Source organism: Podarcis pityusensis, assembly GCF_964106645.2.
Source record: "Podarcis pityusensis genome assembly, chromosome: 6".
Lineage (NCBI taxonomy): Eukaryota > Metazoa > Chordata > Lepidosauria > Squamata > Lacertidae > Podarcis > Podarcis pityusensis.
Genome location: NC_138030.1, coordinates 6,730,402 through 6,756,734, shown reverse-complemented (window position 1 = coordinate 6,756,734; position 26,333 = coordinate 6,730,402). Strand labels below are relative to the sequence as shown.

Genomic DNA, 26,333 nt, shown 5'->3' with positions numbered 1-26,333 from the left:
CTGCGACTCACCTTTGCCAGTGCTTTGCGCTGCAGTGTTAGCCTGACGGTGAAATTGCTTATAAGATAAAGAAGGGTGGATTGCTTGACTCAACTCTATGGTGGAATCTATACCCATATAAAAACCGGTCTGAAAATGCTTTTTTAAAAAAAGCGTTTTTAAAAACACATTGAATTTTCCATAAGGCTGACCATCACCATCTAGTGTCACATTTTATATTGCACTTGAAACACATTTAAAACATTTTATTTGCAGCTGTATAAAGGTAAAGGTAAAGGGACCCCTGACCATTAGGTCCAGTCGTGGCCGACTCTGGGGTTGCGGCGCTCATCTCGCTTTATTGGCCGAGGGAGCCGGCGTACAGCTTCCGGGGCATAGAATAATAGAATCATAGAATCATAGAGTTGGAAGAGACCACAAGGGCCATCGAGTCCAACCCCCTGCCAAGCAGGAAACACCATCAGAGCACTCCTGACATATGGTTGTCAAGCCTCTGCTTAAAGACCTCCAAAGTAGGAGACTCCACCACACTCCTTGGCAGCAAATTCCACTGTCGAACAGCTCTTACTGTCAGGAAGTTCTTCCTAATGTTTAGGTGGAATCTTCTTTCTTGTAGTTTGGATCCATTGCTCCGTGTCCGCTTCTCTGGAGCAGCAGAAAACAACCTTTCTCCCTCCTCTATGTGACATCCTTTTATATATTTGAACATGGCTATCATATCACCCCTTAACCTCCTCTTCTCCAGGCTAAACATGCCCAGCTCCCTTAGCCGTTCCTCATAAGGCATCGTTTCCAGGCCTTTGACCATTTTGGTTGCCCTCCTCTGGACACGTTCCAGTTTGTCAGTGTCCTTCTTGAACTGTGGTGCCCAGAACTGGACACAGTACTCCAGGTGAGGTCTGACCAGAGCAGAATACAGGGGCACTATTACTTCCCTTGATGTGGCCAGCATGACTAAGCCGCTTCTGGCGAACCAGAGCAGCACACGGAAATGCCGTTTACCTTCCCGCCAGAGTGGTACCTATTTATCTACTTGCACTTTGACGTGCTTTCAAACTGCTGGGTTGGCAGGAGCAGGGACCGAGCAGCGGGAGCTCACCCCTTCACGGGGATTCGAACCGTTGACCTTCTGATCGGCAAGTCCTAGGCTCTGCGGTTTAACCCACAGCGCCACCCGAGTCCAAAAACTTGCATCCAAGTAAAACTTTCTGGGAGGTGGGGAGAATACTCCAAAAGTTCTATTTTTTATTTTATTTTTTGCAGGGGATTTTGGTGGCAAATATCAAATACGAACTCCTAGCTCTATGGTTCAGACAGAGTTGGATGCTAGTCCAGTGGAGGTGTCTAGAGACTGCCTGTTCCATCTGTACTGGATCAGTTTAGATAATTGCAGCCTGAGGATGTGAACAAGCTGCTTAGAGAAATGAAGCTGGCCACCTGTCTCCTTGACCCTCAACTATCTTGGCTTCTAAGAGCTAGCTGTAGGGGGTTGCCTAAGTGGATCCAGGGAGCAATTAATACTTCATCGGTGAAGGGGATGGTACCAACTGCCTTGAAGGAGCTGGCAGTTCACCCCTTCCTTAAGAAGACCTCCCTGGACCCAGGAGTGTTGAGCAACTATCGCCCAGTGGTGAATATCCCCCTATTGTGGAAGAAGAAGAAGAAGAAGAAGAAGAAGAAGAAGAAGAAGAAGAAGGGGAGGAGGAGGAGGAGTTTGGACTTGATATCCTGCCTTTCACTCCCCTTAAGGAGTCTCAAAGTGGCTAACAATCTCCTTTCACTTCCTCCTCCACAACAAACACTCTGTGTGGTGAGTGGGGCTGAAAGACTTCAGAGAAGTGTGACTAGCCCAAGGTCACCCAGCAGCTGCATGTGGAGAAGCGGGGAAGCGAACCCGGTTCATCAGATTATGAGTCCACTGCTCTTAACCACTACACCACACTGGCTCTCTCTGGAAGATGGAAGTCAGCGATTGCACACTTTGTAGCTGGTGCTTTGCAACTCCAGGAGAGGCCTGCTTTTCAGGATGAGAGGTAGAAGAACCCAAGGTTACTCAGTAAAACCTGCTAGAAGTTTATGAAGTTGTCAGAAAGAGTGGAACTGGGAGAATGTGCTGGGTGGCTCTGGAAGGGGACTGCTTTCCTCTGCTCTGCAGATGTTGCTGCCCCAGCCAGTGGTGGAAGCTTGGTGGGCAAAGGAGAATGCCAGTTTCTTGTCCCATAATCATTGCACAGACATGGGGGAGAAATTCAGTTACATTCACATGTAAAGACAAACATACCTAATTCTAAGTTTGTGAAGCAATCTGTGAACCAGTGGCTGTAAAATGGTGGACACTGGAGGTCACCAAGATCTGAAGGACCACAGATTTCCCATCTCTGCTACATAGGCAGATGGTACCATACTAAATGACGCTTTCTGTCCTAAGGGGACAGAAACCTACCCATTCTTAAGGAAATCAGCCCTGAGTGCTCACTGGAAGGACAGATTGTGAAGCTGAGGCTCCAGTACTTTGGCCACCTCATGAGAAGAGAAGACTCCCTGGAAAAGTCCCTGATGTTGGGAAAGATGGAGGGCACAAGGAGAAGACAGTGGACGAGATGGCTGGACAGTGTTCTCAAAGCTACCAGCATGAGTTTTACCAAACTGCGGGAGGCAGTGGAAGACAGGAGTGCCTGGTGTGCTCTGGTCCATGGGGTCATGAAGTGTCAGACACGACTAAACAACTAAACAGCAACAACAAGTCCTAAGGGGTAGTAAGTTCCAGAGATCTGTCATAGTCGAGCAACCACATTTTCATATAGAAAGAAGATTCCTCAGCCTATAATACATTGGTTATTTTCCTTAGTATTAGATAATACAAATTTGTGAGCTGGCTTTATAGTTATGCTTTTTCTGATCTGAAGTTTCCCCGGGGGAATGGGATGTACTGGGAGAAATCTGCAATTTGCTGCCACTTGTTGAGTACCTGCCATCGAGGGGGGAAAAATTTCTAATCCAAAATGTCAGCATAATCTCCTTCTTCCTGCACATTCTTTTGCTGGATGGAATGAATTATTTCTCCACAAATATAATGTGTGTGCCTATGACAGGTGCTATAAATGCATTTGGGAGGGGGGGATATTGAAATATACCATGTAATTTTCCAGAAGTTGCTTCTTCTTCCTCTTATGCTCCCCCCAGCAAGAGAAGGTGCCTGAATTAGTAATGTAGCAAATTGCATTTCATAGTGAATTGTGGCGTTTGGGAGGAAATGAAGACAGAAACATGCTATAGAGGTGCAATACAGAATTCAAGATGAAATCCGGGATATCACTCAGGTGGAATCATGCTCCAGAACTTGCTCTGTAACTCACACAATTTATCTCAGATTCTTCTCGGTCACTCTGAATACAGACCATATTTCACATTTGAATGGCCCTGGATATTTTTGTGCATGGACTTATCACTCGCACTGCACCATGCGCTTTGCAGTCTACATTCACAATCCAAGTGCAGCTCTCCCACATGCTCATTGCACAGCCATGCTACACCTGAACAGAGGTTGGTTTCTTAACAGAACATTGTCGTGTGCGCCCCAATCTCTGAGCAGCAAGAGACTTCAGGGATTCCAGAACTTACCCAAGGTTTGGTTTCCTTGGAATCAAGGTCACTGGAGATTGTGGTGTCTCTAGGATAAAGGTAAAGGTAAAGGGACCCCTGACCATTAGTTCCAGTCGTTGCCGACTCTGGAGTTGCGGCGCTCATCTCGCTTTATTGGCCGAGGGAGCCGGCGTACAGCTTCCGGGTCATGTGGCCAGCATGACTAAGCCGCTTCTGGTGAACCAGAGCAGCGCACAGAAATGCCGTTTACCTTCCTGCCGGAGCGGAACCTATTTATCTACTTGTACTTTGACGTGCTTTCAAACTGCTAGGTTGGCAGGAGCAGGGACCGAGCAACAGGAGCTCACCCCATCATGGGGATTTGAACTGCTGGCCTTCCTAGGCAAGTCCTAGGCTGTGTGGTTTTACCCACAGCACCACCCGCATCTGTGTCTTTAGGATATGTGGTTTAATTTAAACATATCTACATCCTGTGTATAAGATAGCAAGGCTCATAGGATTTACACTCCAACGTATCCCGCTTTCCAAATAGGTTTTCAGGAAAGCCATAGCTTTAGTCTCAGCTTGGAGAGCAAGCTTCACCTTCCCTGCTTCCAGCTCCTGACGTAACTAAAACAAAAGTTTAGCTCCTGGGATATTGCTCTCCTTCCTACAAGATGATGTGTCCTCCAACCAGGTGAGGAGGGGAAGGCTTACATCCTCCTGAAAAAACATCACCCAGCTCTTCCCATGCCAACACAGCTGTACTCAACCAGCTCCTTAGACATGTAAATAGATACCTAACAAACATGGCCAGGCCTACTGACTTAACAAAGAGAATGGTTGATGCTTTCAGAAAGGTAAAGGATCCCTGAATGGTTAAGTCCAGTCAAAGGTGACTGTGGGGTTGTGGCGCTCATCTCGCTTTAAGGCCGAGGGAGCCAGTGTTTGTCTGCAGACAGCTTTCCGGGTCATGTTGCCAACATGACTTAACCGCTACTGCCACACAGAGGACCAAATGCCAGAACGCACAGAAATGCCATTTACCTACTTGCACTGGGGTGCTTTCAAACTGGTAGGTTGGCAGGAGCTGGGACAGAGCAACGGGAGCTCACCCCGTCACAGGGATTCGAACCGCCGACCTTCTGATCAGCAAGCTCAAGTGGCTCAGTGGTTTAAACCACAGCGCTACCTGCGTCCCTATGCCTTCAGAAGTTTCTTCTAACACCGACAACAATCTTACAGATTTTTTTGAGCTGTGTGGGGCACTCTGCCCAATATCATTGTGAAGCCAAAATGACTTACTGGTTTAACAAAAGACCCGTGATGAATTGTCATATCTTCAATCAAACATGCAAATACCACTAGACAGAAAGACAGAATTTCCTCATGAGCACAGCTGTTGCTTTCAGTCACAAATGGAAATCCAGAAGACTGAACAGGTTTCTACCTTCGTGAATCTGATGAAATGCTTAGCTGTCAAAAGGATGCATTATCAACACTGGCAAATGTAAACCTGAAAGGTGGATAAAATGCACACACACACACACACACCATTTAACTGTGTGTGTGTGTGTGTGTGTGTGTGTGTGTGTAGAATTTTGCCTCCAACCCTTTAAGGAAATGAGGCATAATGAGGAATTAGTTTATAACTGGGGTGTTTTCCATGAACAGCTGCTTCCCAGTTCAAGCAAACAGAGTTATCAAAGATTCATTGACTATCCGGACAATGATCTTCAGAGGAAGATAAAGGGTCCATTCCTGCGCTTATCTCAAAGTTGGCATGGAAGTAAGAATAATCTGTGCATTCAATGATGCTTAGCCAGCACCTGTCCTGCTCCTCTAGCCTTTGGTCTGGGCATCATGATCACCGCAGATTCTCGAAACGAAACTTTGGTTCATACACTAAGTGGATCTGCTGCTTCTGTATGTTGTTGCCTGTTGGCAGGACTCAGCCCCCGACACGTGAGCCAGAGCTGGTCACAGGAACAGAGCCCAAGCAAGTCTGCAGACAATGACGTTTCCAATTAAATCCAGCAGTCTGCGAAGCATGGTAACCTGGGGAAATGAACAAGCCTGGGCTGGAACTGCCAGCAGCGGCCTCTTAAACATATTTCCCGCTCTCCAAGACAGATAGAGAGGCAGAAAGCTCCGGGGAGAAGCCATGTGTGGAGAGCCAGGCAGCCTGCAGAATGAAAGCAGCAGTTTGTCTTAGCCAACTGACCCAATGCTTATCTAAATGTCCCAGATGGCTTGCTAAAAGGTCCAGGTAGCAACCAGTCCAATTGCAGCATCTGGGGGGGCCATGGCATTCTCATCCCCTAAGGTAAGGTGAAGCTTCTACAAGGATGAGCCCTGCGGCTAAATTGGGCCACATTGTAAACTCCAAGTCCTCAAAAGATTCCATCAACGGTGTCTCCAAAAATTTTACATATCACTTGGGAAGACATGCAAACTAATGCCAGTGTACTGGAAGAAGCAAAGATCACAAGTGTCGAAGCAATGATTCGTCAACATCAACTTCGTTGGACTGTTCATGTTGTTCGGATGCCTGATTATCATCTTCCAAAGTAACTACTCTATCCTGAACATAAATATGGAAAGCGTAATGCTGGTGGTCAGCAAAAGAGTTTTAAAGATTCTCTCAAAGCAAATCTAAAATAAAAATAAAAATGTAGTATAAACACTGACAACTGGGAAACACTGACCTGCGAGCACTCCAATTGGAGAACAGCCCTTACCAAAAGTGTCATGGGCTTTGAAGACGCTTGAACTCAGGAAGAAAGGGAGAAATGTGCTAAGAGGAAGGCATGCTTGGCAAACCATCACCCTGATCAACTCCCGCCCAGAAACCTATGTCCCCACTTTAGAAGGACATGTGGATCCAGAATTGGCCTCCACAGTCACTTACGGACTCACTGTTAAAGCCATGTTCATGGAAGACAATCTTACTCGGCTACAAGTGATCGCCAAAGAAGAATGTATGGTGATTCTGATGTGGGTGCTACTTAGCTTAAGCAATGTGCAAGTATTATTCAGAATTAGTATTTCAGTGGGTGAGACACCATACATAACCAACATCACAATACTTGTTTGAGATCACTGGTTATTCAGCAATAAAAAGGCTGATCACTGTTGGAAGAATAGGCTTTGTTAGTAAGCTTTGTTGGTCATAATACATCTTTTATATCAAGAATCTCTTTTTAACATTTTGCATGTAAGGGGGGTGGGAACTTCCAATGGAAATGGGAGCAGAAATTGACAATGTCCGCTTAGTCACCCCATGTACAGGACCGAAATTAATCCAGTGGATCATTCCACAATTGATGTTCATATGTCACTGCTTTCAGTCCGCAAATGATGATGCAATTGATTATATCTTCCCCCTTTTACATTGTGTTTCCTTTGCATGGAAATGAATGGGATGGAATAACACAATGAAAGTGTAATTTATGAAACTAATTACACTGAGCTGTGTAATTTCACCACAGCGCAGTGAGGCAAATGTTGTACGTTTCGGCAGAAGACAAACCATGGTTGTATAGGAACAGTCCTGCATGTGATAAACACAGGGCAAAATGGAAGATGATGTCTTCTTACTCCCTTTCCACCCATCAGTCTCTAGATAGAGAGTGAATAAGACACAGAGAGAATGTATTCAGTCGGAAGAGCACGAGACTCTTACTTTATTTTATGTATTTTATTCTTAATCTCGGTCCAATATACCTGAAGGAGCGTCTCCACCCCCATCGTTCTGCCCAGACACTGAGGTCCAGCGCCGAGGGCCTTCTGGCGGTTCCCTCACTGCAAGAAGCGAAGTTACAGGGAACCAGGCAGAGGGCCTTCTCGGGAGTGGCGCCCGTCCTGTGGAACGCCCTCCCACCAGATATCAAAGAGAAGAACAACTACCAGACTTTTAGAAGACATCTGAAGGCAGCCCTGTTTAGGGAAGCTTTTAATGTTTAACAGACCACTGTATTGTAATACTTTGTTGGAAGCCGCCCAGGGTGGCTGGGGAGACCCAGCCAGATGGGCGGGGTATAAATAATAAATTATTATTATTATTATTATTATTATTATTATTATTATTGGTTTGAGCCCCATGTTGAGGGAAAGATTCCTACACTGCAGGGGGTTGGACTAGATGACCCTCGTGGTCCCTTCCAACTCTACAATTCCATGATTCTATGTTGTAAACAGCCCTGTGATCCTCGGATGAAGGGAACTATAGAAAGTTAATAAATAATAATGTATTTAATATACATGTGTCATGCTGTCTGGGGCTGATGGAAGCTGTAGTGCCAAAAAAACTGGAGGACACCAGGTTGGGGGAGCCTCATGTGGCCTTCCAGATGTTGGTGGACTCTATCTCACATCATCCTTGACCATTGGCCATGCTGACCTGGGCTGATGGGAGCTGGAGCAGAACATCCTCTGCAGGGCCATAGGTTCCCCAGTCCTGATACAAATGGCACAATGTAGTTGTTCAAGAACACCCTTATTTTTTCAAAATAGCGTCATGGCATAAATTTCCATCAAATTACATCTTTTTGAAGGTTATCTGGCACTTGAAATGCTTTAAGCTAACTGGAGGGCCCTAGAATATAAATAATGTTTTTTAGCACCTTCCGAGGCTCAATTCTGTTTGTCTGGAGCTTTATCCTGCTCTCTCTCTCCCCCCCCCCCCCCACTTCACCTGCGTTACTCTCAGCTCCATGAATTGACATTTAGACTAGCCCCAGTCTCTGCCTGCTTCATCTCTCTCTCTCTCTCTCTCTCTCTCTCTCTCTCTCTCTCTCTTCGTCATGGTTTCAAAGCCTAAGATGTCTTTGTCCACAAGAAGCCCACCAGAGTGGAGGTCTGCAGATTCAAAGGCATGCAGATAAGGGCTGAGTCAGATATCAGTGGCTCCCATCGAATCCTATTAGACAACAGGGGTAGGGGTCAGACTGGAGGCCACATTCCCAAGGCCACCCAGCAGCTGCATGTGGAGGAGCGGGGAATTGAACCCGGTTCACCAGATTATGAGTCCACTTCTCTTAACCACTACACCATGCTGTGCTGGGGGCACCTGCTTCGCACCCGCCAAGAGCTGGGTTGGCTGGCCAAGCTCCCCCCTGCATGGGCTGGCCAGTGGTGCAGCGTGGCCCGCTTGGCTCCATTGCAGGGAGGGTTGCTCTGGCGGTGTCGGCTGCAAGGGACGGAGTGCCGCGGCTGGATCCCTCACCCTCTGTTCTCCGTGTCCCACCCTCTGGCGTGCTTGCACCCACCCCAGGAACCAGGACCTCATGATGCACAGCTGCCTGCAGGTCACATTTGAAGAAGAAGAGTTTGGATTTGATATCCCGCTTTATCACTCCCCTTCAGGAGTCTCAAAGCGGCTAACATTCTCCTTTCCCTTCCTCCCCCACAACAAACACTCTGTGAGGTGAGTGGGGCTGAGAGACTTCAAAGAAGTGTGAGTAGCCCAAGGTCACCCAGCAGCTGCATGTGGAGGAGTGGAGACGCGAACCCGGTTCCCCAGATTAGGAGTCCACCGCTCTTAACCACTGCACCACACTGACATTCAGAGCTAAGGTTTTCCACTCCCTGCTGCAACCAGGGAGCTAGTGGGGTGTTGCAGTTAGAGTGTCAGACGAAGACCTGGGAGGCCAAGGTTCAAATCCCCACTTGGGCATAAAGTTCACTGGGTGACTTTGAGCCAGTCACTGCCTTGCAACCTAACCTACCTCACACGGTTGTTGTGGGGGTTAAATGGGGAGAGGGAGAGCTGCTTGGAGGAAAAGATTGGATATACATGCGATTTTAAAATCCCAAACCACACAAGTGCAGAGGCAGCCCTGTTCTTCATCCCAAGTACAGTGGTACCTCGGGTTACATACGCTTCAGGTTACAAACGCTTCAGGTTACAGACTCCGCTAACCCAGAAATAGTACCTCGGGTTAAGAACTTTGCTTCAGGATGAGAACAGAAATCATGCTCTAGCAGCGCGGCAGCAGCGGGAGGCCCCACTAGCAAAAGTGGTGCTTCAGGTTAAGAACAGTTTCAGGTTAAGAACGGACCTCCAGAACGAATTAAGTACTTAACCCGAGGTACCACTGTACTGCATCTCTCCAGAGGTAGGGAGCACATCCAGCCCCACCCATTGAGCTTTCTGTGTGCACCTCTAGACTTCCTGCCATATAAATGAATGGCTGCCATTTGCTCCTACGGGGGGAAAAGAAATAAAAATTACTGAACAGGCTGTACTCATGGTATTAAAAAAACCTGTATTGCTCTTTGAGGCCTCCATAATAAATGGGCTCTTGTTTTGCATACACACACGGAAAAAAACAACATAAAATAGAAAATTTATGAGCCATTTAATATGGAGAAGGCGAGAAAGAGAGAGAGAGAGAGAGAGAGAGAGAGAGAGAGAGAGAGAGCAAAAGACATACAAAGTGAGAAAGCAGAATGCTAATTTGGTAGTGCAAACAAAAGCAATGAATACAATCCAAAATCAATGAAAGCATAATCCTATGCCTATCCACTCAGAAGACCCACTGAGTTCAGTGGACCTTATTCCTAGAAAAGATTGTTTGGGACTGCATTGCTGTTCTATAAGAGGTTCCAGTCTCATCTGGCTCCCAGCATGTGGATATCACTTTATGACCAGCTGAGCTTCACGTGGTGTCCTGCTTCCTAACATCTCATCTGTCTCCTAGCATATGGAAATCAGTTTATGAGCTGGTGCATATGGCAAACTGCCTGCTTCACAGCTCTTAGCTCCACTTCTGCGTAGGGTAAGCAATAGATCCGTATTCCCAATGACAGGATGGTAGCAGCTTCAGCTTCAGAAAGGCTTTCAAGATCAGACAGCAAAGATCTGGGGTCTCAACAGTAGGCGTCTTTCATCTCCAAGGCCCCGATCAACACTGGTGATAACGTAGCAGGGAACCCCCATCTCATCTACAGATGGGATGGTGCATCTCAGAGACATTCTGTCTTGAATTTCTGCCTCAGAGCTTTCTGCACGTTCTGGATCTTCTCCGTGATCACCGTGTCGCTCAGATGGTCCCCAAACTTCTGCTTCAGCAAAACCCTGATGATTTTTATGCATCTCTCGTCCATCATGGGCTTAGCCTCCCGGAAGGTGTTTCCCCGCCTCCCCGTGATGGAATGGCTCTGTATATAGTCAGAACTGAAGAGCTTGTAGAGGAGTGTTTTGCAAGCGGTGCTGATCTTCTGGTCAAACCGGATGGCCTCTTTGAGTTGCCCCCTGGTGTACCCATTGAAGAGTTCGGATGCCTCGCAGGGATGGCGTGTGGGCTCTTGCTCCTTAAAGGAGGATGCTTCCAGGTACTGCACTTTCCGCTTCAAGGAGAGGACTTCTCTCTGGAGGCTGAGGACCATTTGTTCAAGATGCTCGATCTTTTCTTCCCTAGAGGAGTCAAGCAACAACATGGATGGCTTTAAAAGGGGGGGATAGGAGCGTAGACAAATTCATGGATGATGAAGCTATCAGACCAAACTGCGGGAGGCAGTGGAAGACAGGAGTGCCTGGTGTGCTCTGGTCCATGGGGTCACGTAGAGCCAGACACGACTAAACGACTAAACAACAACAACAATAGCAGCAATAGCAACAAACTCTTTTTAGCACTTAAGAACTGCCTTGATTAATCAGATAAAGGACCTCCAGTCTAGCACTCCCTTTAGAACATCAATTTAGAACATCAGATGTCTGGGGCACTCACAGACAGAGAATGAACATGACAGCCTTTTCTTATTCTTTGTCTCCAGTCCTTAGCACCTGGTACACAGTGTGACATTCTGCTTCTAATGGAGGTTCCATTCAGCTGTTATCACTAATAGCTATGGACAGATCCATTGTCCAAAAACATCTCTCTCTCTCTCTCTCTCTCTCTCTCTCTCTCTCTTTTTGTCAAGCCATCTAAGTCAGCTTTACTGAACCGTGTGCCCTCTAGATGTCTGAAATGAACTAGTTCAGTTGGATGTAGTGCGAAAACCTCAGAGCTACTCCTGGAAGTAGTCCCCATAATTGCCAGGTGAACTAAAGGTGAAGGAAGTTCATGTTGGGGTAGAACTTTGAACACTTTCTAGTTCATCTTCACATTCATTCCCTTCCCCCGTCACCTCCAGCTGGAGGTCTAGAGCCTTAGCTTTCGTTAACAAAAAGGGGGAAGTCAATTATATATCGCCTTACCCCACATGCGCCCACTCGACCTCTTTGATAAATGGAATTGGCACCACTTTTGTGTGCATGCACATTTCTTCAGATACATGCACATGAAAGCTCATACCAATAACAAACTTAGTTGGTCTCTAAGGCGCTACTGGAAGGAATTTTTTCATTTTGTTTCAACTACGGCAGACCAACATGGCTACCTACCTGTAACTTGTACTCTTTTCAGTGCCTGTTAAAAACATTCTTGTTTAGACAAGCCTACCCAGATGCTTAGAAAGTTGAGGTAATTTTATTCTGTTTCGGTATTTTAACGTGCATCTGTTTTAAAGTATGGTTGTGATTTTTGAATTGATTTTCGTGTGTTATCTTTTTGTAAACCTCTTTGAGGTTTCTTTATAATCAAGCGGTATATAAATTTAATGAAATAAATAAGTAAATTATGAAATATAAAGAAAGTTAGGAAACAAAATGAGGTGGCAACCTTCTCTGGCTAATTAGGCAGATATGAAGGTGCTGCTGTTGTGAACGATACTTAGTCACACTTGCTGCTACTAAGCAATCAGAAGGAAGGAACACGAGGCATTTCCTGTATTTTCTTTGCTGAAGAGATTTGCTCTCTTCTAATAGGAGCAGCTTGCAGCAAGAAGTACAGGGATAGGAAGAAAGCAAATGGTGCATTACACCTTTACAGCTGTGTGGCTGGGACAAATTAGACTGGGCAAGCCTGTTTTAATCTGGAAATACAATTATGAGGAAAATTTCAGCTGCTGACATTTTTATATCAGACCTTTAATTACTGGTGTGTGACCCCTGTACTTCAGCACAGCAGTTCTGAATGTTATGAGAAATTGCTGAGGATTTGACCCTGAGACTGAAAAGGGTTACTCAACCCTGGCGTAAGTGTTATGAAGAATTAAACGCAGGGGTGTCACAGTCCACTGCTGGAACTGCCCTATGTAGTTCTAGCCAGAAGGAAAACAATAGTGTTTGGGTTAGGAACCCACCTAGTAAGTGGCTGGTATGTGATACTGAAATATTTCACTTCTCTGCCATCACTAGCAATGCTGGACACTCCAGCTAGAATCCATCCAATGGAAAAGCCAGGTGAGTTTGTGGGCCTGAAAATTGCTATTAGGTTTCCAGGCATGTCTAATCTATATCCCATTATATTCCCGCAAGATGCTAGAAATGCAATTAGGGGCAGATGGGTCTCTTCCCTGCCAGATTACCTTTCCATTTCACAAGCACTGAAGACTTTCTGAGCCACCTCAAAGCCATCCATTTCCAGAGAATTGGTGTCCTTTGACTTATCACAGCTAGAAGAACAAACAGATAGCTGAAACAAGTGACTCCAGAGTTCATTAAAAACAGCAACAACCCACTATCTTTAGACCAAGAGAAGATTATACGGTTTTGTTTCATTTTGTGTGTGTGAAGTGCTGACACTGATGGGTGCAACTGGAGGCAAACTTGGGCAGAAAAGCAAATGTATTTTTTTCCTTTTTTGGTTAGTGTCTACACACAGACTTATCTTTCCTCCATCCAGACATGCACGAGACATTATATCAGATTCTATTAATACATTACAAGCAGTCAGAAACATCCAAGGAGGCTGCATAACAGAGCGAGAAGGGTATGTGGCCTGGGAAGGGTGTGGAGCCTAGGGAAACTCTCAAGGGCCAAACAGAGTGGCTGCTAGGACCACATTCAGCTTCTGGGTCTGAGGTTCCCCACCTGTGTCATAGCACAACCCTCCTGCACATTATGGAGCTCACCTGCTTTCATCTCTAGCTGAGCAAAATATTCTTTAACCATCTTCTTCTCCCAAGTGTAAACAAAATCCATTCACCATATGCACATCCTCCAAGGCCTGTTTGTGTATATGGACCAGGAAATGTGCACAATTACCTCTCCATGGAAGGATTAGGTGCACATTCTCCACGAGGGCTGGTGAATGTGCACCATGGCTGGTGATTATGCACATTCACCGCTCAACTTAAAATCCTCTTAACACATTTTGCCAGGAACTGAATTGCACTCCTAATTAGGGATGGGTGAATCTGTCAGTTTCAGATTCTCATTTCTCCTCTGTTAATGTTTCCACATTTCTTTGCAAAATTTGCCTAATAGATACATTTCTTCAAAGCAGTGTCCCCTTATACAATGCATTTTTGTGTTATTTCATTAATATGTTTTCAAGCTGCACTGGCTTCCGGTGGAGTACAGGGTCAGATTTAAGGTGCTGCTTTTGACCTTTAAAGCCCTTCACGGCCTAGGACCATCGTACCTACGGGACCGCCTCTCCCGGTATGCCCCATGGAGAGCCTCAAGGTCCAACACCCTAGTGGTCCCGGGCCCTAAGGAAGTTAGATTAGCTTCAACCAGAGCCAGGGCCTTTTCAACTCTGGCTCCGGCCTGGTGGAACGCTCTGCCTCATGAGACCAGGGCCCTTCAGGATCTGATTTCTTTCCACAGGGCCTGTAAGACAGAGTTGTTCTGCCTGGCCTTTGGCTTGGAGCCAATTTGATTCCCTCCCTCCCTTTCTTTTTTCTTTTCCTTTCTTCTCCTGCGATGAGGCTACATTTTAATATTTTAATGTTTCAATATTTTAATGTTGTATTTTAATTTTGTTTTTAAGTTGTAATCATTCAACTTGTTTTTATTATTGCTTGTTAGCCGCCCTGAGCCCGGCCTTGGCTGGGGAGGGCGGGATATAAATAAAAATTATTATTATTATTATTATTATTATTATTATTATTATATGCATTTTTAGGGACACTTTACCGTAGTACATGCATTTTTGTACTTGGATGGAGAACTGCATTGCAAAATTCAGAGAAGTGCAAATTTCAAAGGATGGCTGTGTTTCGGTTTGCCTATACTTTCAGGTTGGCCTTTAAACGTGAACCAAATTAAACTTCTCCCCAACCCCTACTCCTAATGAAAATGAAAATGCTTGATCCGTATACCATGACACATTTGTACAATTTGGGGGTTTTTTAGGGGGAGAGGGGAATACATTACCTGTTTATGAAGATATGTTTCTGACATTGGGCCAGAGGATCATCAGACCTCCTCCTAGTTGCTATGTTATTGTAATCTAAAAAAGAAGATAGGATAAGGAAAGATTATGTAAAATTAAACATGGCAGATGAAAACCCCTTTGTTGTTCTAAGTGCAACCAATACATTTATGGCCACCACATTAAAGTGATGGTCTTCTAAGGATTCAACAGCATTTAGGTATCCATTTTGATGTGTGATTTTCTGATTTCTTTGACAGAGATACTGAGGAGAAGATCCAGTCTAATGTTACTGTAGAGTCGGCTCCAAATGTAATTCAATATAATAATAATAATAATAATAATAATAATAATAATAATAATAATAATTTATTTATACCCCACCCATCTGGCTGGGTTTCCCCAGCCACTCTGGGCGGCTTCCAACAAAGTATTAAAATACAGTGGTCTGTTCAACATTAAAAGCTTCCCTAAACAGGGCTGCCTTCATATGTCTTCTAAAAGTCTGGTAGTTGTTTTTCTCTTTGACATCTGATGGGAGGGCGTTCCACAGGGCGGGTGCCACTACCGAGAAGGCCCTCTTCCTGGTTCCCTGTAACTTGGCTTCTCACAGTGAGGGAACTACCAGAAGGCCCCCGGCGCTGGACCTCAGTGTCTGGACTGAACGATGGGGGTGGAGACGCTCCTTCAGGTATACTGGGCTGAGGCCCTTTAGGGCTTTAAAGGTCAGCACCAACACTTTGAATTGTGCTCGGAAACGTACTGGGAGTCATTGTAGATCTTTCAATAATGATAAGTGCATCTTCATGCTCAGAAACCTCATATATGCTTCTATGCTCACAGGAAGCCCCTCAAATCCACAATTTATCAGTCATTTCAATGGAGGAAGAAGAGCCACAAAGTCATTCCTTTGTATGCATTGTGTTTCCTCCACAGTGGGGAAGGAAGCCCTTGCAAGGGAGGAAATTCTGTATGAAACTCATGTGGGAGGAAAATATATAATCCTTGTGACCCATGCGTGTGGGGCGAATAGCAAAAGAATCGGCTGGGTGTCTGGATTCAAAACGTGGGATTAAACTCACTCTCCAGCAGGAGAGAAGCCTCCAGTAGCAGAGTTTAAACACATAAAAGTAAAGCAGCACTGTGAAGTGTTAGGAATGTAGGCTATTAAATCTTTTTATCCCAATCAGTCCACTTGCAAAAAGCGCTCCTCTTCTTAAAATGAACAGACCACGCTGTGAAGTAAGTTTAAAATGCTTCACGTACAAAGCATGCCAAAGGTCAGATTCATGAATTTATCCAAGCAGCAGCAAGGAAAACACAGGCAGAACACTCTTGTGGAAACCTTTTGGAAAAAGTGTATTTCTGAGGTTTGATGGCTCATAACACCACTTCATTTTGAGTAATACCATAAAATTGTAAATCAATGGAAAGATAATTTATTGAAGAATGTAATGCAACAAAGTTTGTTCAATTATATGTTTCTATCAAAAGGGACGTGGGTGGCGCTGTGGGTAAAACCTCAGTGCCTAGGACTTGCTGATCGCATGGTCGGCGGTTTGAATCCTCGTGGCGGGGTGCGCTCCCGTCGTTCGGTCCCAGCGCCTGCCAACCTAGCAGTTCGAAAGCACCTCCGGGTGCAAGTAGATAAATAGGGACCGCTTACCAGCGGGAAGGTAAACGGCGTTCTGTGTGGTGCGCTGGCTCGCCAGATGCAGCTTGTCACGCTGGCCACGTGACCCGGAAGTGTCTGCGGACAGCGCTGGCTCCCGGCCTATAGAGTGAGATGAGCGCACAACCCTAGAGTCTGGCAAGACTGGCCCATACAGGCAGGGGTACCTTTACCTTTAGCTATCAAAAGTTATAGCCAAATAACCAGAAAAAGGAAGCATAACTTGCTTAGGGTGATTGATTTCATTTGAATGTAGCTAATGAGCATGAGTGTTTAGAGAGCCAATCAGCTGTTATGAGCCATCAAACCTCAGAAATACACTTTCCCCAAAAGGTTCCCACAATTTTGGCCACTAGTGTAGCTTCAAACACATGCTCTAAGCTTGGAGCACGTCTTCCTTGATCAGTTACATGGCATGGAGTGAGAGATAACAGGAAGAAGTCTTCACTTCCTCCCTTATTGGAGAAAAGGGAGAGTGACCTAGCTGAGCCTAGGACTTCAACTCTATTGCCTTAGCTTATGGGTAGGCAAACTAAGGCCTGGGGGCTGGATCCAGACCAATCACCTTCTAAATCTGGCCCGCGGGAATCAGCATGTTTTTACATGAGTAGAATGTGCCCTTTTATTTAAAATGCATCTCTGGGTTATTTGTGGGGCATAGGAATTCATTCTTCTTCTTTGCCCCCAAAAGATAGTCTGGCCCCCCACAAGGTCTGAGGGACAGTGGACTGGCCCCCTGCTGAAAAAGTTTGCTGACCCCTGCAGCTCTTCCATGCACTAACTAGCACTCATGCATAGTTCTGTTTGACTGCAATTTCCCACAACTCAGAACACATGGCATACGAATTAGCAGGCTCATATGCTGGGAATACAAATGAATGTAATCATCTCACATTTGCTGTACACCTGTTGCACCCTCATTCCATTCTTTGATCATAACAGATGTTTTACCTCTGGTTGCTGGGCTTGGCCTCGTTGCCCCTCTTGGGAATGCCCCAGCAGAAGATATCGTTAGGAAAGAAGGCGATACATGAAAGGGAGTAGAAGAGTGAGGAGTGGCTGGTTCAGAGGAATGGGACCTCATCATGACACCAAGGGTGCGCACCTCTCTAAGGCCAGAAGAGGTTGCAGGATCTTGCTGGAGATCAGCCTCTTCATCTTCCACGGTGGTCTCGACATCTTTATCACTGGGGCATTTCTTCAAACCGTTCCCTGGGTTCCACTTGGGAAAGGACTTTCTGGACCTCTTTGGCTGTGGTGGCCCCAGATTCTGCACTGCTGACTGATCATCTGAAATCAGGAAAAGTGCACCAAACAATAACATTGTGTGTGTTATTCTTGCTTGTACAATGGTACCTCTGGTTGCGAACGGAATCTGTTCTGGAGGCCCGTTCGCAACATGAAAAGAGCGCAACCCGCAGCTGTGCGTCTGCGCATGAGCGGGTCGCAATTCACCGCTTATGCGCATGTGCATCATTTTCCACATCTGAGCATGCGCGAGTGGCGAAACCCGGAAGTAACCCTTTCTGGTACTTCCGGGTCGCCGCGGGACATAACCTGAAAGAACATAACATGAAGCGAACATAACCAGAGGTACCACTGTACAGATTTGTTGGCCAAAGAATTGCACTGTATAGCATGATTAGAATATTCCATATTGAGAATTCCCTTATAAAGACTAGTCTGTCTAGTCCCACATTGTCATCTACTGTGATGGGCTGTGGCTTTCCAGGAACTTGAACAGGGAACTTTTACAGCATTTGCTGCCTAAACTTTTTAGGAATGTAGGATGGTATCTTACACCGAGTCAGAGCATTGGTTGATCTAGCTAAATATTGTCAGTGCAGACTGGCAGCATCAGGACCAGCTGCCCAGCAAGCATTCCACAAGTACAGAGGCCAGGAAGAACATTTATTGATTATTACATTTGCACCCCATCTTTCTCTCGCTCCTCTTTTTATCCTTGTAACAAACCTGTGAGGTTGGTTAAGCTGAGAAACAGTGCCTGGCCCAAGGTCACCCAGTGAGCTTCATGGCTGAGTGGAGACCAGAACTAGGTCCTTGTCCAACACTCTGACCATCACACTACGTGTTTGTTTGTTTGTTTGTTTGTTTGTGTGTGTGTGTGTTTTCTTTCCATTAGACATTTCTCTAGAGCTCTGCAGCCTCCCTAGCTGCCCGCACTTCCTGATATGAAAAAGAAGCCAAAGGAAGAGTTATCTTCCCCAGGACTTTATCTCAATTATAGGAAAGTGGGAAGGCTGGGTAACAAGTGTCTGACATTTGTGTGCTTGCTGATTTTTCTTCTAAGGAAACTGACTTCCTCTTTTAAAAACAACAATTCACAGCTGTCAGGTAGAGATGCCAGTTTTAGTTTCTCTCAGTTTCTCATTTTTCCAGTCTTAAATTCAGTTCTTTATTTCTCCGCTTGTGATTAAAAAAAAAAGTCCTCATGAAAATTCATCAGCATTTTAGTGTGTACACATTTCTGCAAAGCCATTTTCTCCAATTAAATGCATTTTTGTATATTATTTTCACTACTATATGCATTTATATGCAAAAAATAGCTAAGTATCTGCATGCTTGTAGACATTTCTTGGCCAGAGAATTGCACTGAACTTTGAAGGCTGTGTTTTGGTTCACATATTCGTTTTGAAAACAGCAAATTCAGTAAGTCCACATTTAAGTCCCTGTTTAGGGAAGTTTTTAATGCTGGAAGTTTTATTCTGTTGGGAGCCGTCAAGAGTGGCTGAGCAAATCCAGCCAGATGGGCGGGCTATAGATAATAAAATAATAATAATAATTAATTATTATTATTATTATTATTATTATTATTATTATTAAACTGAATCTATTCCCCTTCCCCTTCATACTGCCAGGAACATGGTAGACAGCCTCCCCATCTCCCCATGCTTATAGGGAAGTTCAACCAAAAATAGCATGGGATTTTGAGGAAGTGCAGGCAACCAGGGAGGCTGCAAAATGAAGATCACTGCCGAGATGATTTGTGGAATGAAATAAAGGACAGCCACAAAAGTCTTTTGGCCACCTCGGAAGTAAGGTAAGGATGCCCCATCTACGAGCATTTAATGATAATTATCTCTCCCCTTTGACACAATTTTCAAGTGCAATCTCTGTTCTCATTTATTGGTGTAGAAGGGTAGGGAAAATGCAGAAGGAAGCTTTGGAACCATACTAATTTAGATCCTTTCTGAATTATGTTTTGAAAATTTAATACTGGACTGCCCTGAGCCCCTGCTGCACTTACAAACCACAATTAGGGACTCTGCTTACCCAACATCTCCAGCAGTTCTTTATCCTCTTGTAGCTTTTTCTCCAGGATATATTTATGCTCTGTTGGAAGAAAGGCCTTTTAATATTCATTTTTCACCTCCACAAAGGTTGCAGGCAAATCCATCCCACTGTGCTGTAGAACCGTCATCAACTTTTGCCCAATACAAAATTTTGACAACAATAATACATGCCATTTACTTAATGCTTTGGAATACTCAAGGCAATTCATATACAGTGGATTGATTCCAAGTCATTGCATGAGCAGAAATCTGTCTTGCCCAACAAAACTTCCCCTTTTTCTCCGCACCGCCCCCCCGGCCCTCGGTGCACCTCTGCAAGCCTTCCTCACCCCCAAATCTGCTCTGAGGGTTTTCTCACTTCATTGGTACAGATTTCTGGGTGACTGAGGGCACAGGGAGAATGATAAGGAGGGGAAGTTCCACATGCACAGTGATTTCATTGGATCAATTCATTGTTTCAGCATTCCTCAAAAAAGCCATGAATTCTGCCCATTTTGCAGATGAGCAGACTGCAGTCAAGAGACAGAAGTTTTCCAAAGGCCCATTCAGTGAGCTCATAGCAGTGGCAAGATATGAACTAAGGACCTCCTGATCTGGTTCATGGTTGGTCTTCTGCAGCCCAGCTTTAATGAATATTTACTTGGAAGTAAGTGCTACCGGGACGCGGGTGGCGCTGTGGGTTAAACCACAGAGCCTAGGGCTTGCTGATCAGAAGGTCGGCGTTTCGAATCCCCGCAACGGGGTGAGCTCCTGTTGCTCGGTCCCTGCTCCTGCCCACCTAGCAGTTCGAAAGCACGTAAAGTGCAAGTAGATAAATAGGTACCACTCCGGCGGGAAGGTAAACAGCATTTTTGTGCGCTGCTCTGGTTCGCCAGAAGCGGCTTAGTCATGCTGGCCACATGACCCGGAAGCTGTACGCTGGCTCCCTTGGCCAATAATGCGAGATGAGCGCCGCAACCCCAGAGTCGGCCATGACTGGACCTAATGGTCAGGGGTCCCTTTAACTTTACCTTAAGTCCTACCAGGTCTAACAGGACTTATTCCCAAGTACATTTGTACAGGACCACCATTTTAAATCACTCTATGACACTAGTTATCTTCAAGGGTAAATTAGGAAATTTCTACTCAGATACTGAGGGAAGCAAAAAACATTTGATTAATTGCGGGGAGATGGAGCCACACTTTTCTGGGCCTGCAGTGAATGCTGGTTGTTAGTCAAGCTAAGCTGTGTTGTGGATGTACGGGATGCACAAATCTCTTAGATGGAGATCTCTCCATTTTTTCCAGACTTGAGCTCAGTTTACCACGTTTGCACATGTTTGTAATATTAAAAAATCAGCATTTTTGTCCTCATATTCCCTAATATATCTATTTTTGCAAGCAATTTCCCCCTGATGTAATGTATTTTGTATGCTATTTATATTAACACCTGTATTATTGTTCTTTATTAGCTACATTTACATCCCGCCTTTCCTCCAAGGAACTCAAGATGGCTCAAGGCGTGAAGCAGGTTAGGCTGAGAGGCAGGGACTGGCCCAAAGTCACCCAGTGAGCTTCTTGGCTGAGTGGGGATTTGAACTCTGGTCTTCCGGGTCCAAGTCCAACACTCTAAGCACACTGCCATGCAGTTCCGCACACTTTCACTTAATGTGCACATTTTTTGTTCCCTATTTGTGTAGGTTAAACCACTTGCTCGGTCCCTGCTCCTGCCAACTTAGCAGTTCGAAAGCACATCAAAGTGCAAGTAGATAAATAGGTACCACTCTGGCGGGAAGGTAAAAGGCATTTCCGTGTGCTGCTCTGGTTCACCAGAAGCGGCTTAGTCATGCTGGCCACATGACCCGGAAGCTGTACGCCGGCTCCCTCAGCCAGTAAAGCGAGATGAGCGCTGCAACCCCAGAGTCGGCCACGTCTGGACCTAATGGTCAGGGGTCCCTTTACCTTTATTTGTGCTGGAGAACAGCATTGCAAGTTAGGAAGAACTTCCTGACAGTAAGAGCTGTTCAACAGTGGAATTTGCTGCCAAGGAGTGGGGTGGAGTCTCCTTCTTCGGAGGTCTTTAAGCAGAGGCTTGACAACCATATGTCAGGAGTGCTCTGATGGTGTTTCCTGCTTGGCAGGGGGTTGGACTCGATGGCCCTTGTGGTCTCTTCCAACTCTATGATTCTATGATTCTATGCAATGCTTGAAGAAGTGCAGATTTTAGTTGTGCTGTGGTTCACATGCTGCAAATTGCTAAAACCAAATGTATCCTGCATCCCTAGTGGATGCCATCCTTTGATCCCTTATGGGCACAGGATGGCCTGTTGAGAGTCCTGGGCTGTTCAAAGTTGATAAGACTTGGAAAAAGAGTTTCAAAGTTTTGGGGTTCTTTCCTCTTTGAGCAGAACAACGGAGGAACTTCTGAGATCTTGGAGAGCAAATAGAACAAATTTTCAAGGCAGTACCTCCATAAAACCCACCCATTAATGGAAGTGTGTTTGTTTGTTGGTTATTACAAAAACTTAGCTATATAGTGAGTTCTGCTTACCGCTTATTCCTTCCACAATTCCCCAATAGAGACCACTGAAGCCTGGGCATCGGGCCAGAACTTGCTCCCCAGCCTCATAGAGGTGGAAAGGTTTCCGTGGTTCCTTGATGTTTTCAATGTTGATAACACGGCTTCCGTCTGGCCAGCGGATGAGAACATAAAGCTTGGCAGCCATTGGCATCTGGGTCACTTAAGATAAGAAAGAAGAGACAGGGAAGATCTGAGGGAACAATTCACATGTCTCTTTCTTGAAAGGAAGAAAACCACCTGTTAATGCATTATGAGTTGGTACTCTAAGCTTTCTGTAAATGGTTAGCAAACACTTTACCTATTGGCACATGCCTACAGAGTTTGAAATCAAACCAGTAGAGAGTTACAGTGCCTGCTGTGGCTGTAGAGACATGTTTTGGGAGAGACATGTTTTGTTGCAGCCGGGGCAGATGAAGACATCCGATTGTGCTGTTGCAGACGCACCTTGACATTTCTTCTCTCTACACTCCTCCCAGCGGTTTTTGCCAGTTTTTAAATGTATATGTTGTGTTTTGAATTTTTAAATGCTTCTGATTATCCTCTGTGTGAATCACCTTCAGATGGTGGTTTAGAAGGCAATTAATAAATTAGCTGTGATCATTGTCAGAGTTCAAGGGCACATTCAAGCCAGGCAAAAACAGCTGAGGGTGGGAAGCAGTACCAATGAGGGGTGTGGCCCCAGGGATAAGGGGTGTGTCTGAGGAGTGGGCGTGAGCTGGGGAGAATCCTGAGGACCAGGTAGAAAGAGCTAGAGGGCCACATTTGGCCACCAGGCCTGAGGTTCCACATCCTTGAATAAAGAAGGCTAGACACCATATTTGCTGACACATCTGATATTATATGGTTGGCATGAACATTGAAATCAATAGTCTTACCTTCTGTCCCATTGCTATGTGAGATGTCATGGACAGCTGCAAGACGCTGGGCCTTTTCAGTGGTGGCACTGTGGAATGTCCTCCTGATGAAGAATCACCAGGCTTCCCCTCTTTTTGTCTCTAGGCGTCTACTGAAGATCTTTTCAGAAAAAGAAATCAAGCTTTTTTCATTTTTAAAAAACTATCTGCATGGTTGTTTGTTCATTTATTTTGAAATTATTTTTATTGGATTTTACAAATATAAGTTTATATCAAACCAAAAACCTATCCGTATAAAGAGATTTCTCTGAATCTCGAGCCTTCCCCCCCATCTCCTCCTATCGCCAACATTTTCAGCTACATTTCATAATCTGTATTTTGTATCCATCCATATTATCCATAGTATTTGTTACATTACAAGTGAAATTAAAATCCTGCTAATGTTTTCATCTGCTTACAGTGGTCTTCCAAGTAAATTATAATTTTTTCCAATTCTTTTTTAAAGTTTTTGTCCTCTTGGTTCCTGAGTTTTCCAGTTAGCTTTGCCATTTTGGCGTAGTCCATCAGCTTGGTAAGCTTTTTTCATTATTAACAACCTGCTGGTTGTATGGGATGTATTAAAGCTGCTATTTTAGTGCTGCTATTTTCTGTACTGTGTTCTATTGTTCTCAGGGCTGGCCTAAACAATGATAGATATCAGATGTGAAAATCTAAATGATTCACACCACACAATCAGTGTAGAGTGCTATAAGCTGGCCAAGTTATGTTGGTATCTGCGCCAGAAAAAGCTCACAAATGCCTTTCCCTGGGAGACAAATATACAATAAAAAACAACTTTTTGCTGCCCTCTCGCGACACTCAAAATCAGCTGCCTGAGGAGGCTGCCTCACTCTGCCTAAAGAAAGGACCAGGCTTAATGGAGGCTGCTTAATTCTATTTTGCTTAATTTTGATTGAGCTTAAAGCCACAGAAATGTTGATCTAGGGCACAGATCTCATGGATCTTCATGGTTTTTTTACACAGGACAATGAAACTATCAACAAATCATAGGACACATGTGTGAAGGCAGGAAGGAGAAGAAGAAGAAGAAGAAGAAGAAGAAGAAGAAGAAGAAGAAGAAGAAGAAGAAGAGTTTGGATTTGGTATCTCGCCTTTCACTCCCCTTCAGGAGTCTCAAAGCGGCTAACATTCTCCTCTCCCTTCCTCCCCCACAACAAACATTGTGAGGTGAGTGGGGCTGAGAAACTTCAAAGAAGTGTGACTGGCCCAAGGTCACCCAGCAGATGCATGTGGAGGAGCGGAGACGTGAACCCGGTTCCCCAGATTCCAAGTCTACCGCTCTTAACCACTACACCACACTGGCTCTCATAGGAATGAACTATGTTTTGATATGGTTACAAGGATGCATAAGGATATTTTTGAGCAATGACAGTGCTGGAAGGCAGAAGGTCCACTATTTTTACAGCTCAATCAAAAGAGACAAATGTGATCCGTGATCTGATGGAGATTTGGGGAATGAACTTCTGGGGGAAAACCCATGAAAGTTCAATTTTACTGGATCCAATGTGTGTGCGGGAACATGCCTCCCTCCTTCCTAACTTCTGTGCCGCCCCACTTTCTCTCCCCTGCTGTTTCCTCCCTCCCAGTTATTTTGTTTTCCTCCCCCAAGTCTCCCAGATCATCGCCCTTCCACTGGCTCGGTCTACCTGTTCCCCATTTTCCGGCAGCCATGATGGGTTATCAGGGAGAAGACACTTGCAGGCATCAAGTCTAAGAGATGCAGGACAGAAACTGATCATTCCCTTTCCCACTCTCTAGAGTCTGATGTTGTTCAAATTAGCCTTCTTGATTAAAAGCCTCAATATAATTTAAACATTGCTCAGTCCCGCTCCAACAAAATCTTTTAATTACCATCCATGTGGAAACGTTCGTTACGGAGATGTTAAAATTCTGCACATACCCTCACTCCCCTGGCCACAAACTGATGGTCCTGAAGCTCCTGTTTACACATTTTGCAGTAGCTGCTCTTGCTCAAGCATCTTTAGACCCAAACCACAGGAAATATTAACCACTGGGAGTATACCCTGCAAACAAATAGCTTTTCTTCTCTGGATCAATGCATCAGTGCAACCACCGTTTCATAGAAATCGCAAAAGGAAAGCCCCAAACCAAACCCTCCAGCTGAGATGGCAAATCTTTTCAAAATACTGATTTAAATCTTCTAAAACTACTTGCCTGAATTACACACTGCCCTCATTTGTGTGTGCTCTGGGCTGCCTGACTGGGAACTAGAGGCTGTGTGTCAGTGCATACGCAATGCATTTGCAAGCCATGCATTTGCAAGCTGGGTGGCCACCAACCCAATCCACAAAGGCCCCAATTCTGGCTTTACATGGAAATTTAGAAGGGTGGGGAAAAAATGCTCCCCCTCAAACTCAACACCCCATTTCCCTATTGATTCCAACCTTCTGCTTTTAACCAGTCACCATTTCATAAAAGGTCCTGTTGTCTTATTCCATGACTGCTAATTTCACTCCCTTTGGTGAGGGACTTGGCCAAAAACATAACATCTACCACAGGGATGGGCAACTTGTGAACCTCCAGATGTTGTTGGACTGTAACTTTCATCAGCCCCGGCCAACATGGTCAATGATGAGGACTGATTGGAGATGCAGTCCAGCAATAACTGGAAAGTCATAGGTTCTCCACCAATGGTCTGTTGGATTGCCTGTATCAAAATGCTTATTGACACTGGGAAAGAATCCTAGAACTCTGTGGGTCCCCAAAGAAAGAAAAAATTCTTGGGTAGCTTTGAGAAAACAAGGAAGAGAGATGGTGAGGGAAGACCATGCTGCTGCCAAGGTAAATAGTGTACCAAACTGAGATTTCAGTTTCTCCATTTTATATATAGTTAACAGTATTTCTCCTATTGCTTCAGTGTGGGTTAGAAGGGTCTAGGATGCTGAACTCTCCATGTGAATTAAGGGCCCCCAAATGTTTGAATGCAGAACACAACAGAGATAAATGATCCTTGCACATGGTGGACAAGATTATGTGCGCTAACCAATGTTCAGTCTGCTTTGGTGAGAGACTCGTGCTACTTATGCTCTGGTCTTTGTCCAGCTTGCTTCATAGCCCAAAGCT

At 45.0% G+C, this 26,333-nt stretch overlaps 1 protein-coding gene and 1 long non-coding RNA gene across 3 annotated transcripts in view; one reads left to right on the top strand and one right to left on the bottom strand.

Annotated features, from left to right (window-relative positions):
- The window catches only part of LOC308480325, a 70,339-nt gene extending 46,081 nt beyond the window's left edge, over positions 1–24,258 (top strand). The window contains exons 2-3 of the long non-coding RNA XR_013988042.1: positions 23,695–23,760; positions 24,213–24,258. This is a non-coding gene — a long non-coding RNA (uncharacterized lncRNA). The remainder of the gene's footprint in view (positions 1–23,694; positions 23,761–24,212) is intronic.
- Positions 10,002–23,345, bottom strand: LOC308480106 (uncharacterized protein). 2 transcript variants are annotated; one of them, XM_081011450.1, is made up of 7 exons: positions 23,211–23,345; positions 22,306–22,494; positions 19,756–19,815; positions 17,413–17,751; positions 14,792–14,867; positions 12,997–13,083; positions 10,002–11,002 (listed from the first exon to the last, which is right to left on the bottom strand). In XM_081011450.1, exons 2-7 carry the CDS (start codon positions 22,484–22,486, stop codon positions 10,552–10,554), a joined length of 1,194 nt encoding a protein of 397 aa, XP_080867576.1. In that variant the 5' UTR covers positions 22,487–22,494; positions 23,211–23,345; the 3' UTR covers positions 10,002–10,551. The 2 variants fall into 2 exon arrangements, with proteins under 2 accessions (XP_080867576.1, XP_080867577.1); XM_081011451.1 differs by lacking the exon at positions 22,306–22,494.
- Positions 24,259–26,333: the final 2,075 nt, after the last annotated feature.

Bases quoted from the DNA above. Each gene is read 5' to 3' on its own strand.
- LOC308480106 (XM_081011450.1), bottom strand. From the start codon at position 22,486: ATGCCAATGGCTGCCAAGCTTTATGTTCTCATCCGCTGGCCAGACGGA. The intron at 17,752-19,755 runs GTAAGCAGAGTC...TCCTGATTTCAG, and splicing joins AGAACTGCTGGAGATGTTGG to ATGATCAGTCAGCAGTGCAG. The intron at 13,084-14,791 runs GTAATGTATTCC...TTGTTCTTCTAG, and splicing joins AAACATATCTTCATAAACAG to CTGTGATAAGTCAAAGGACA.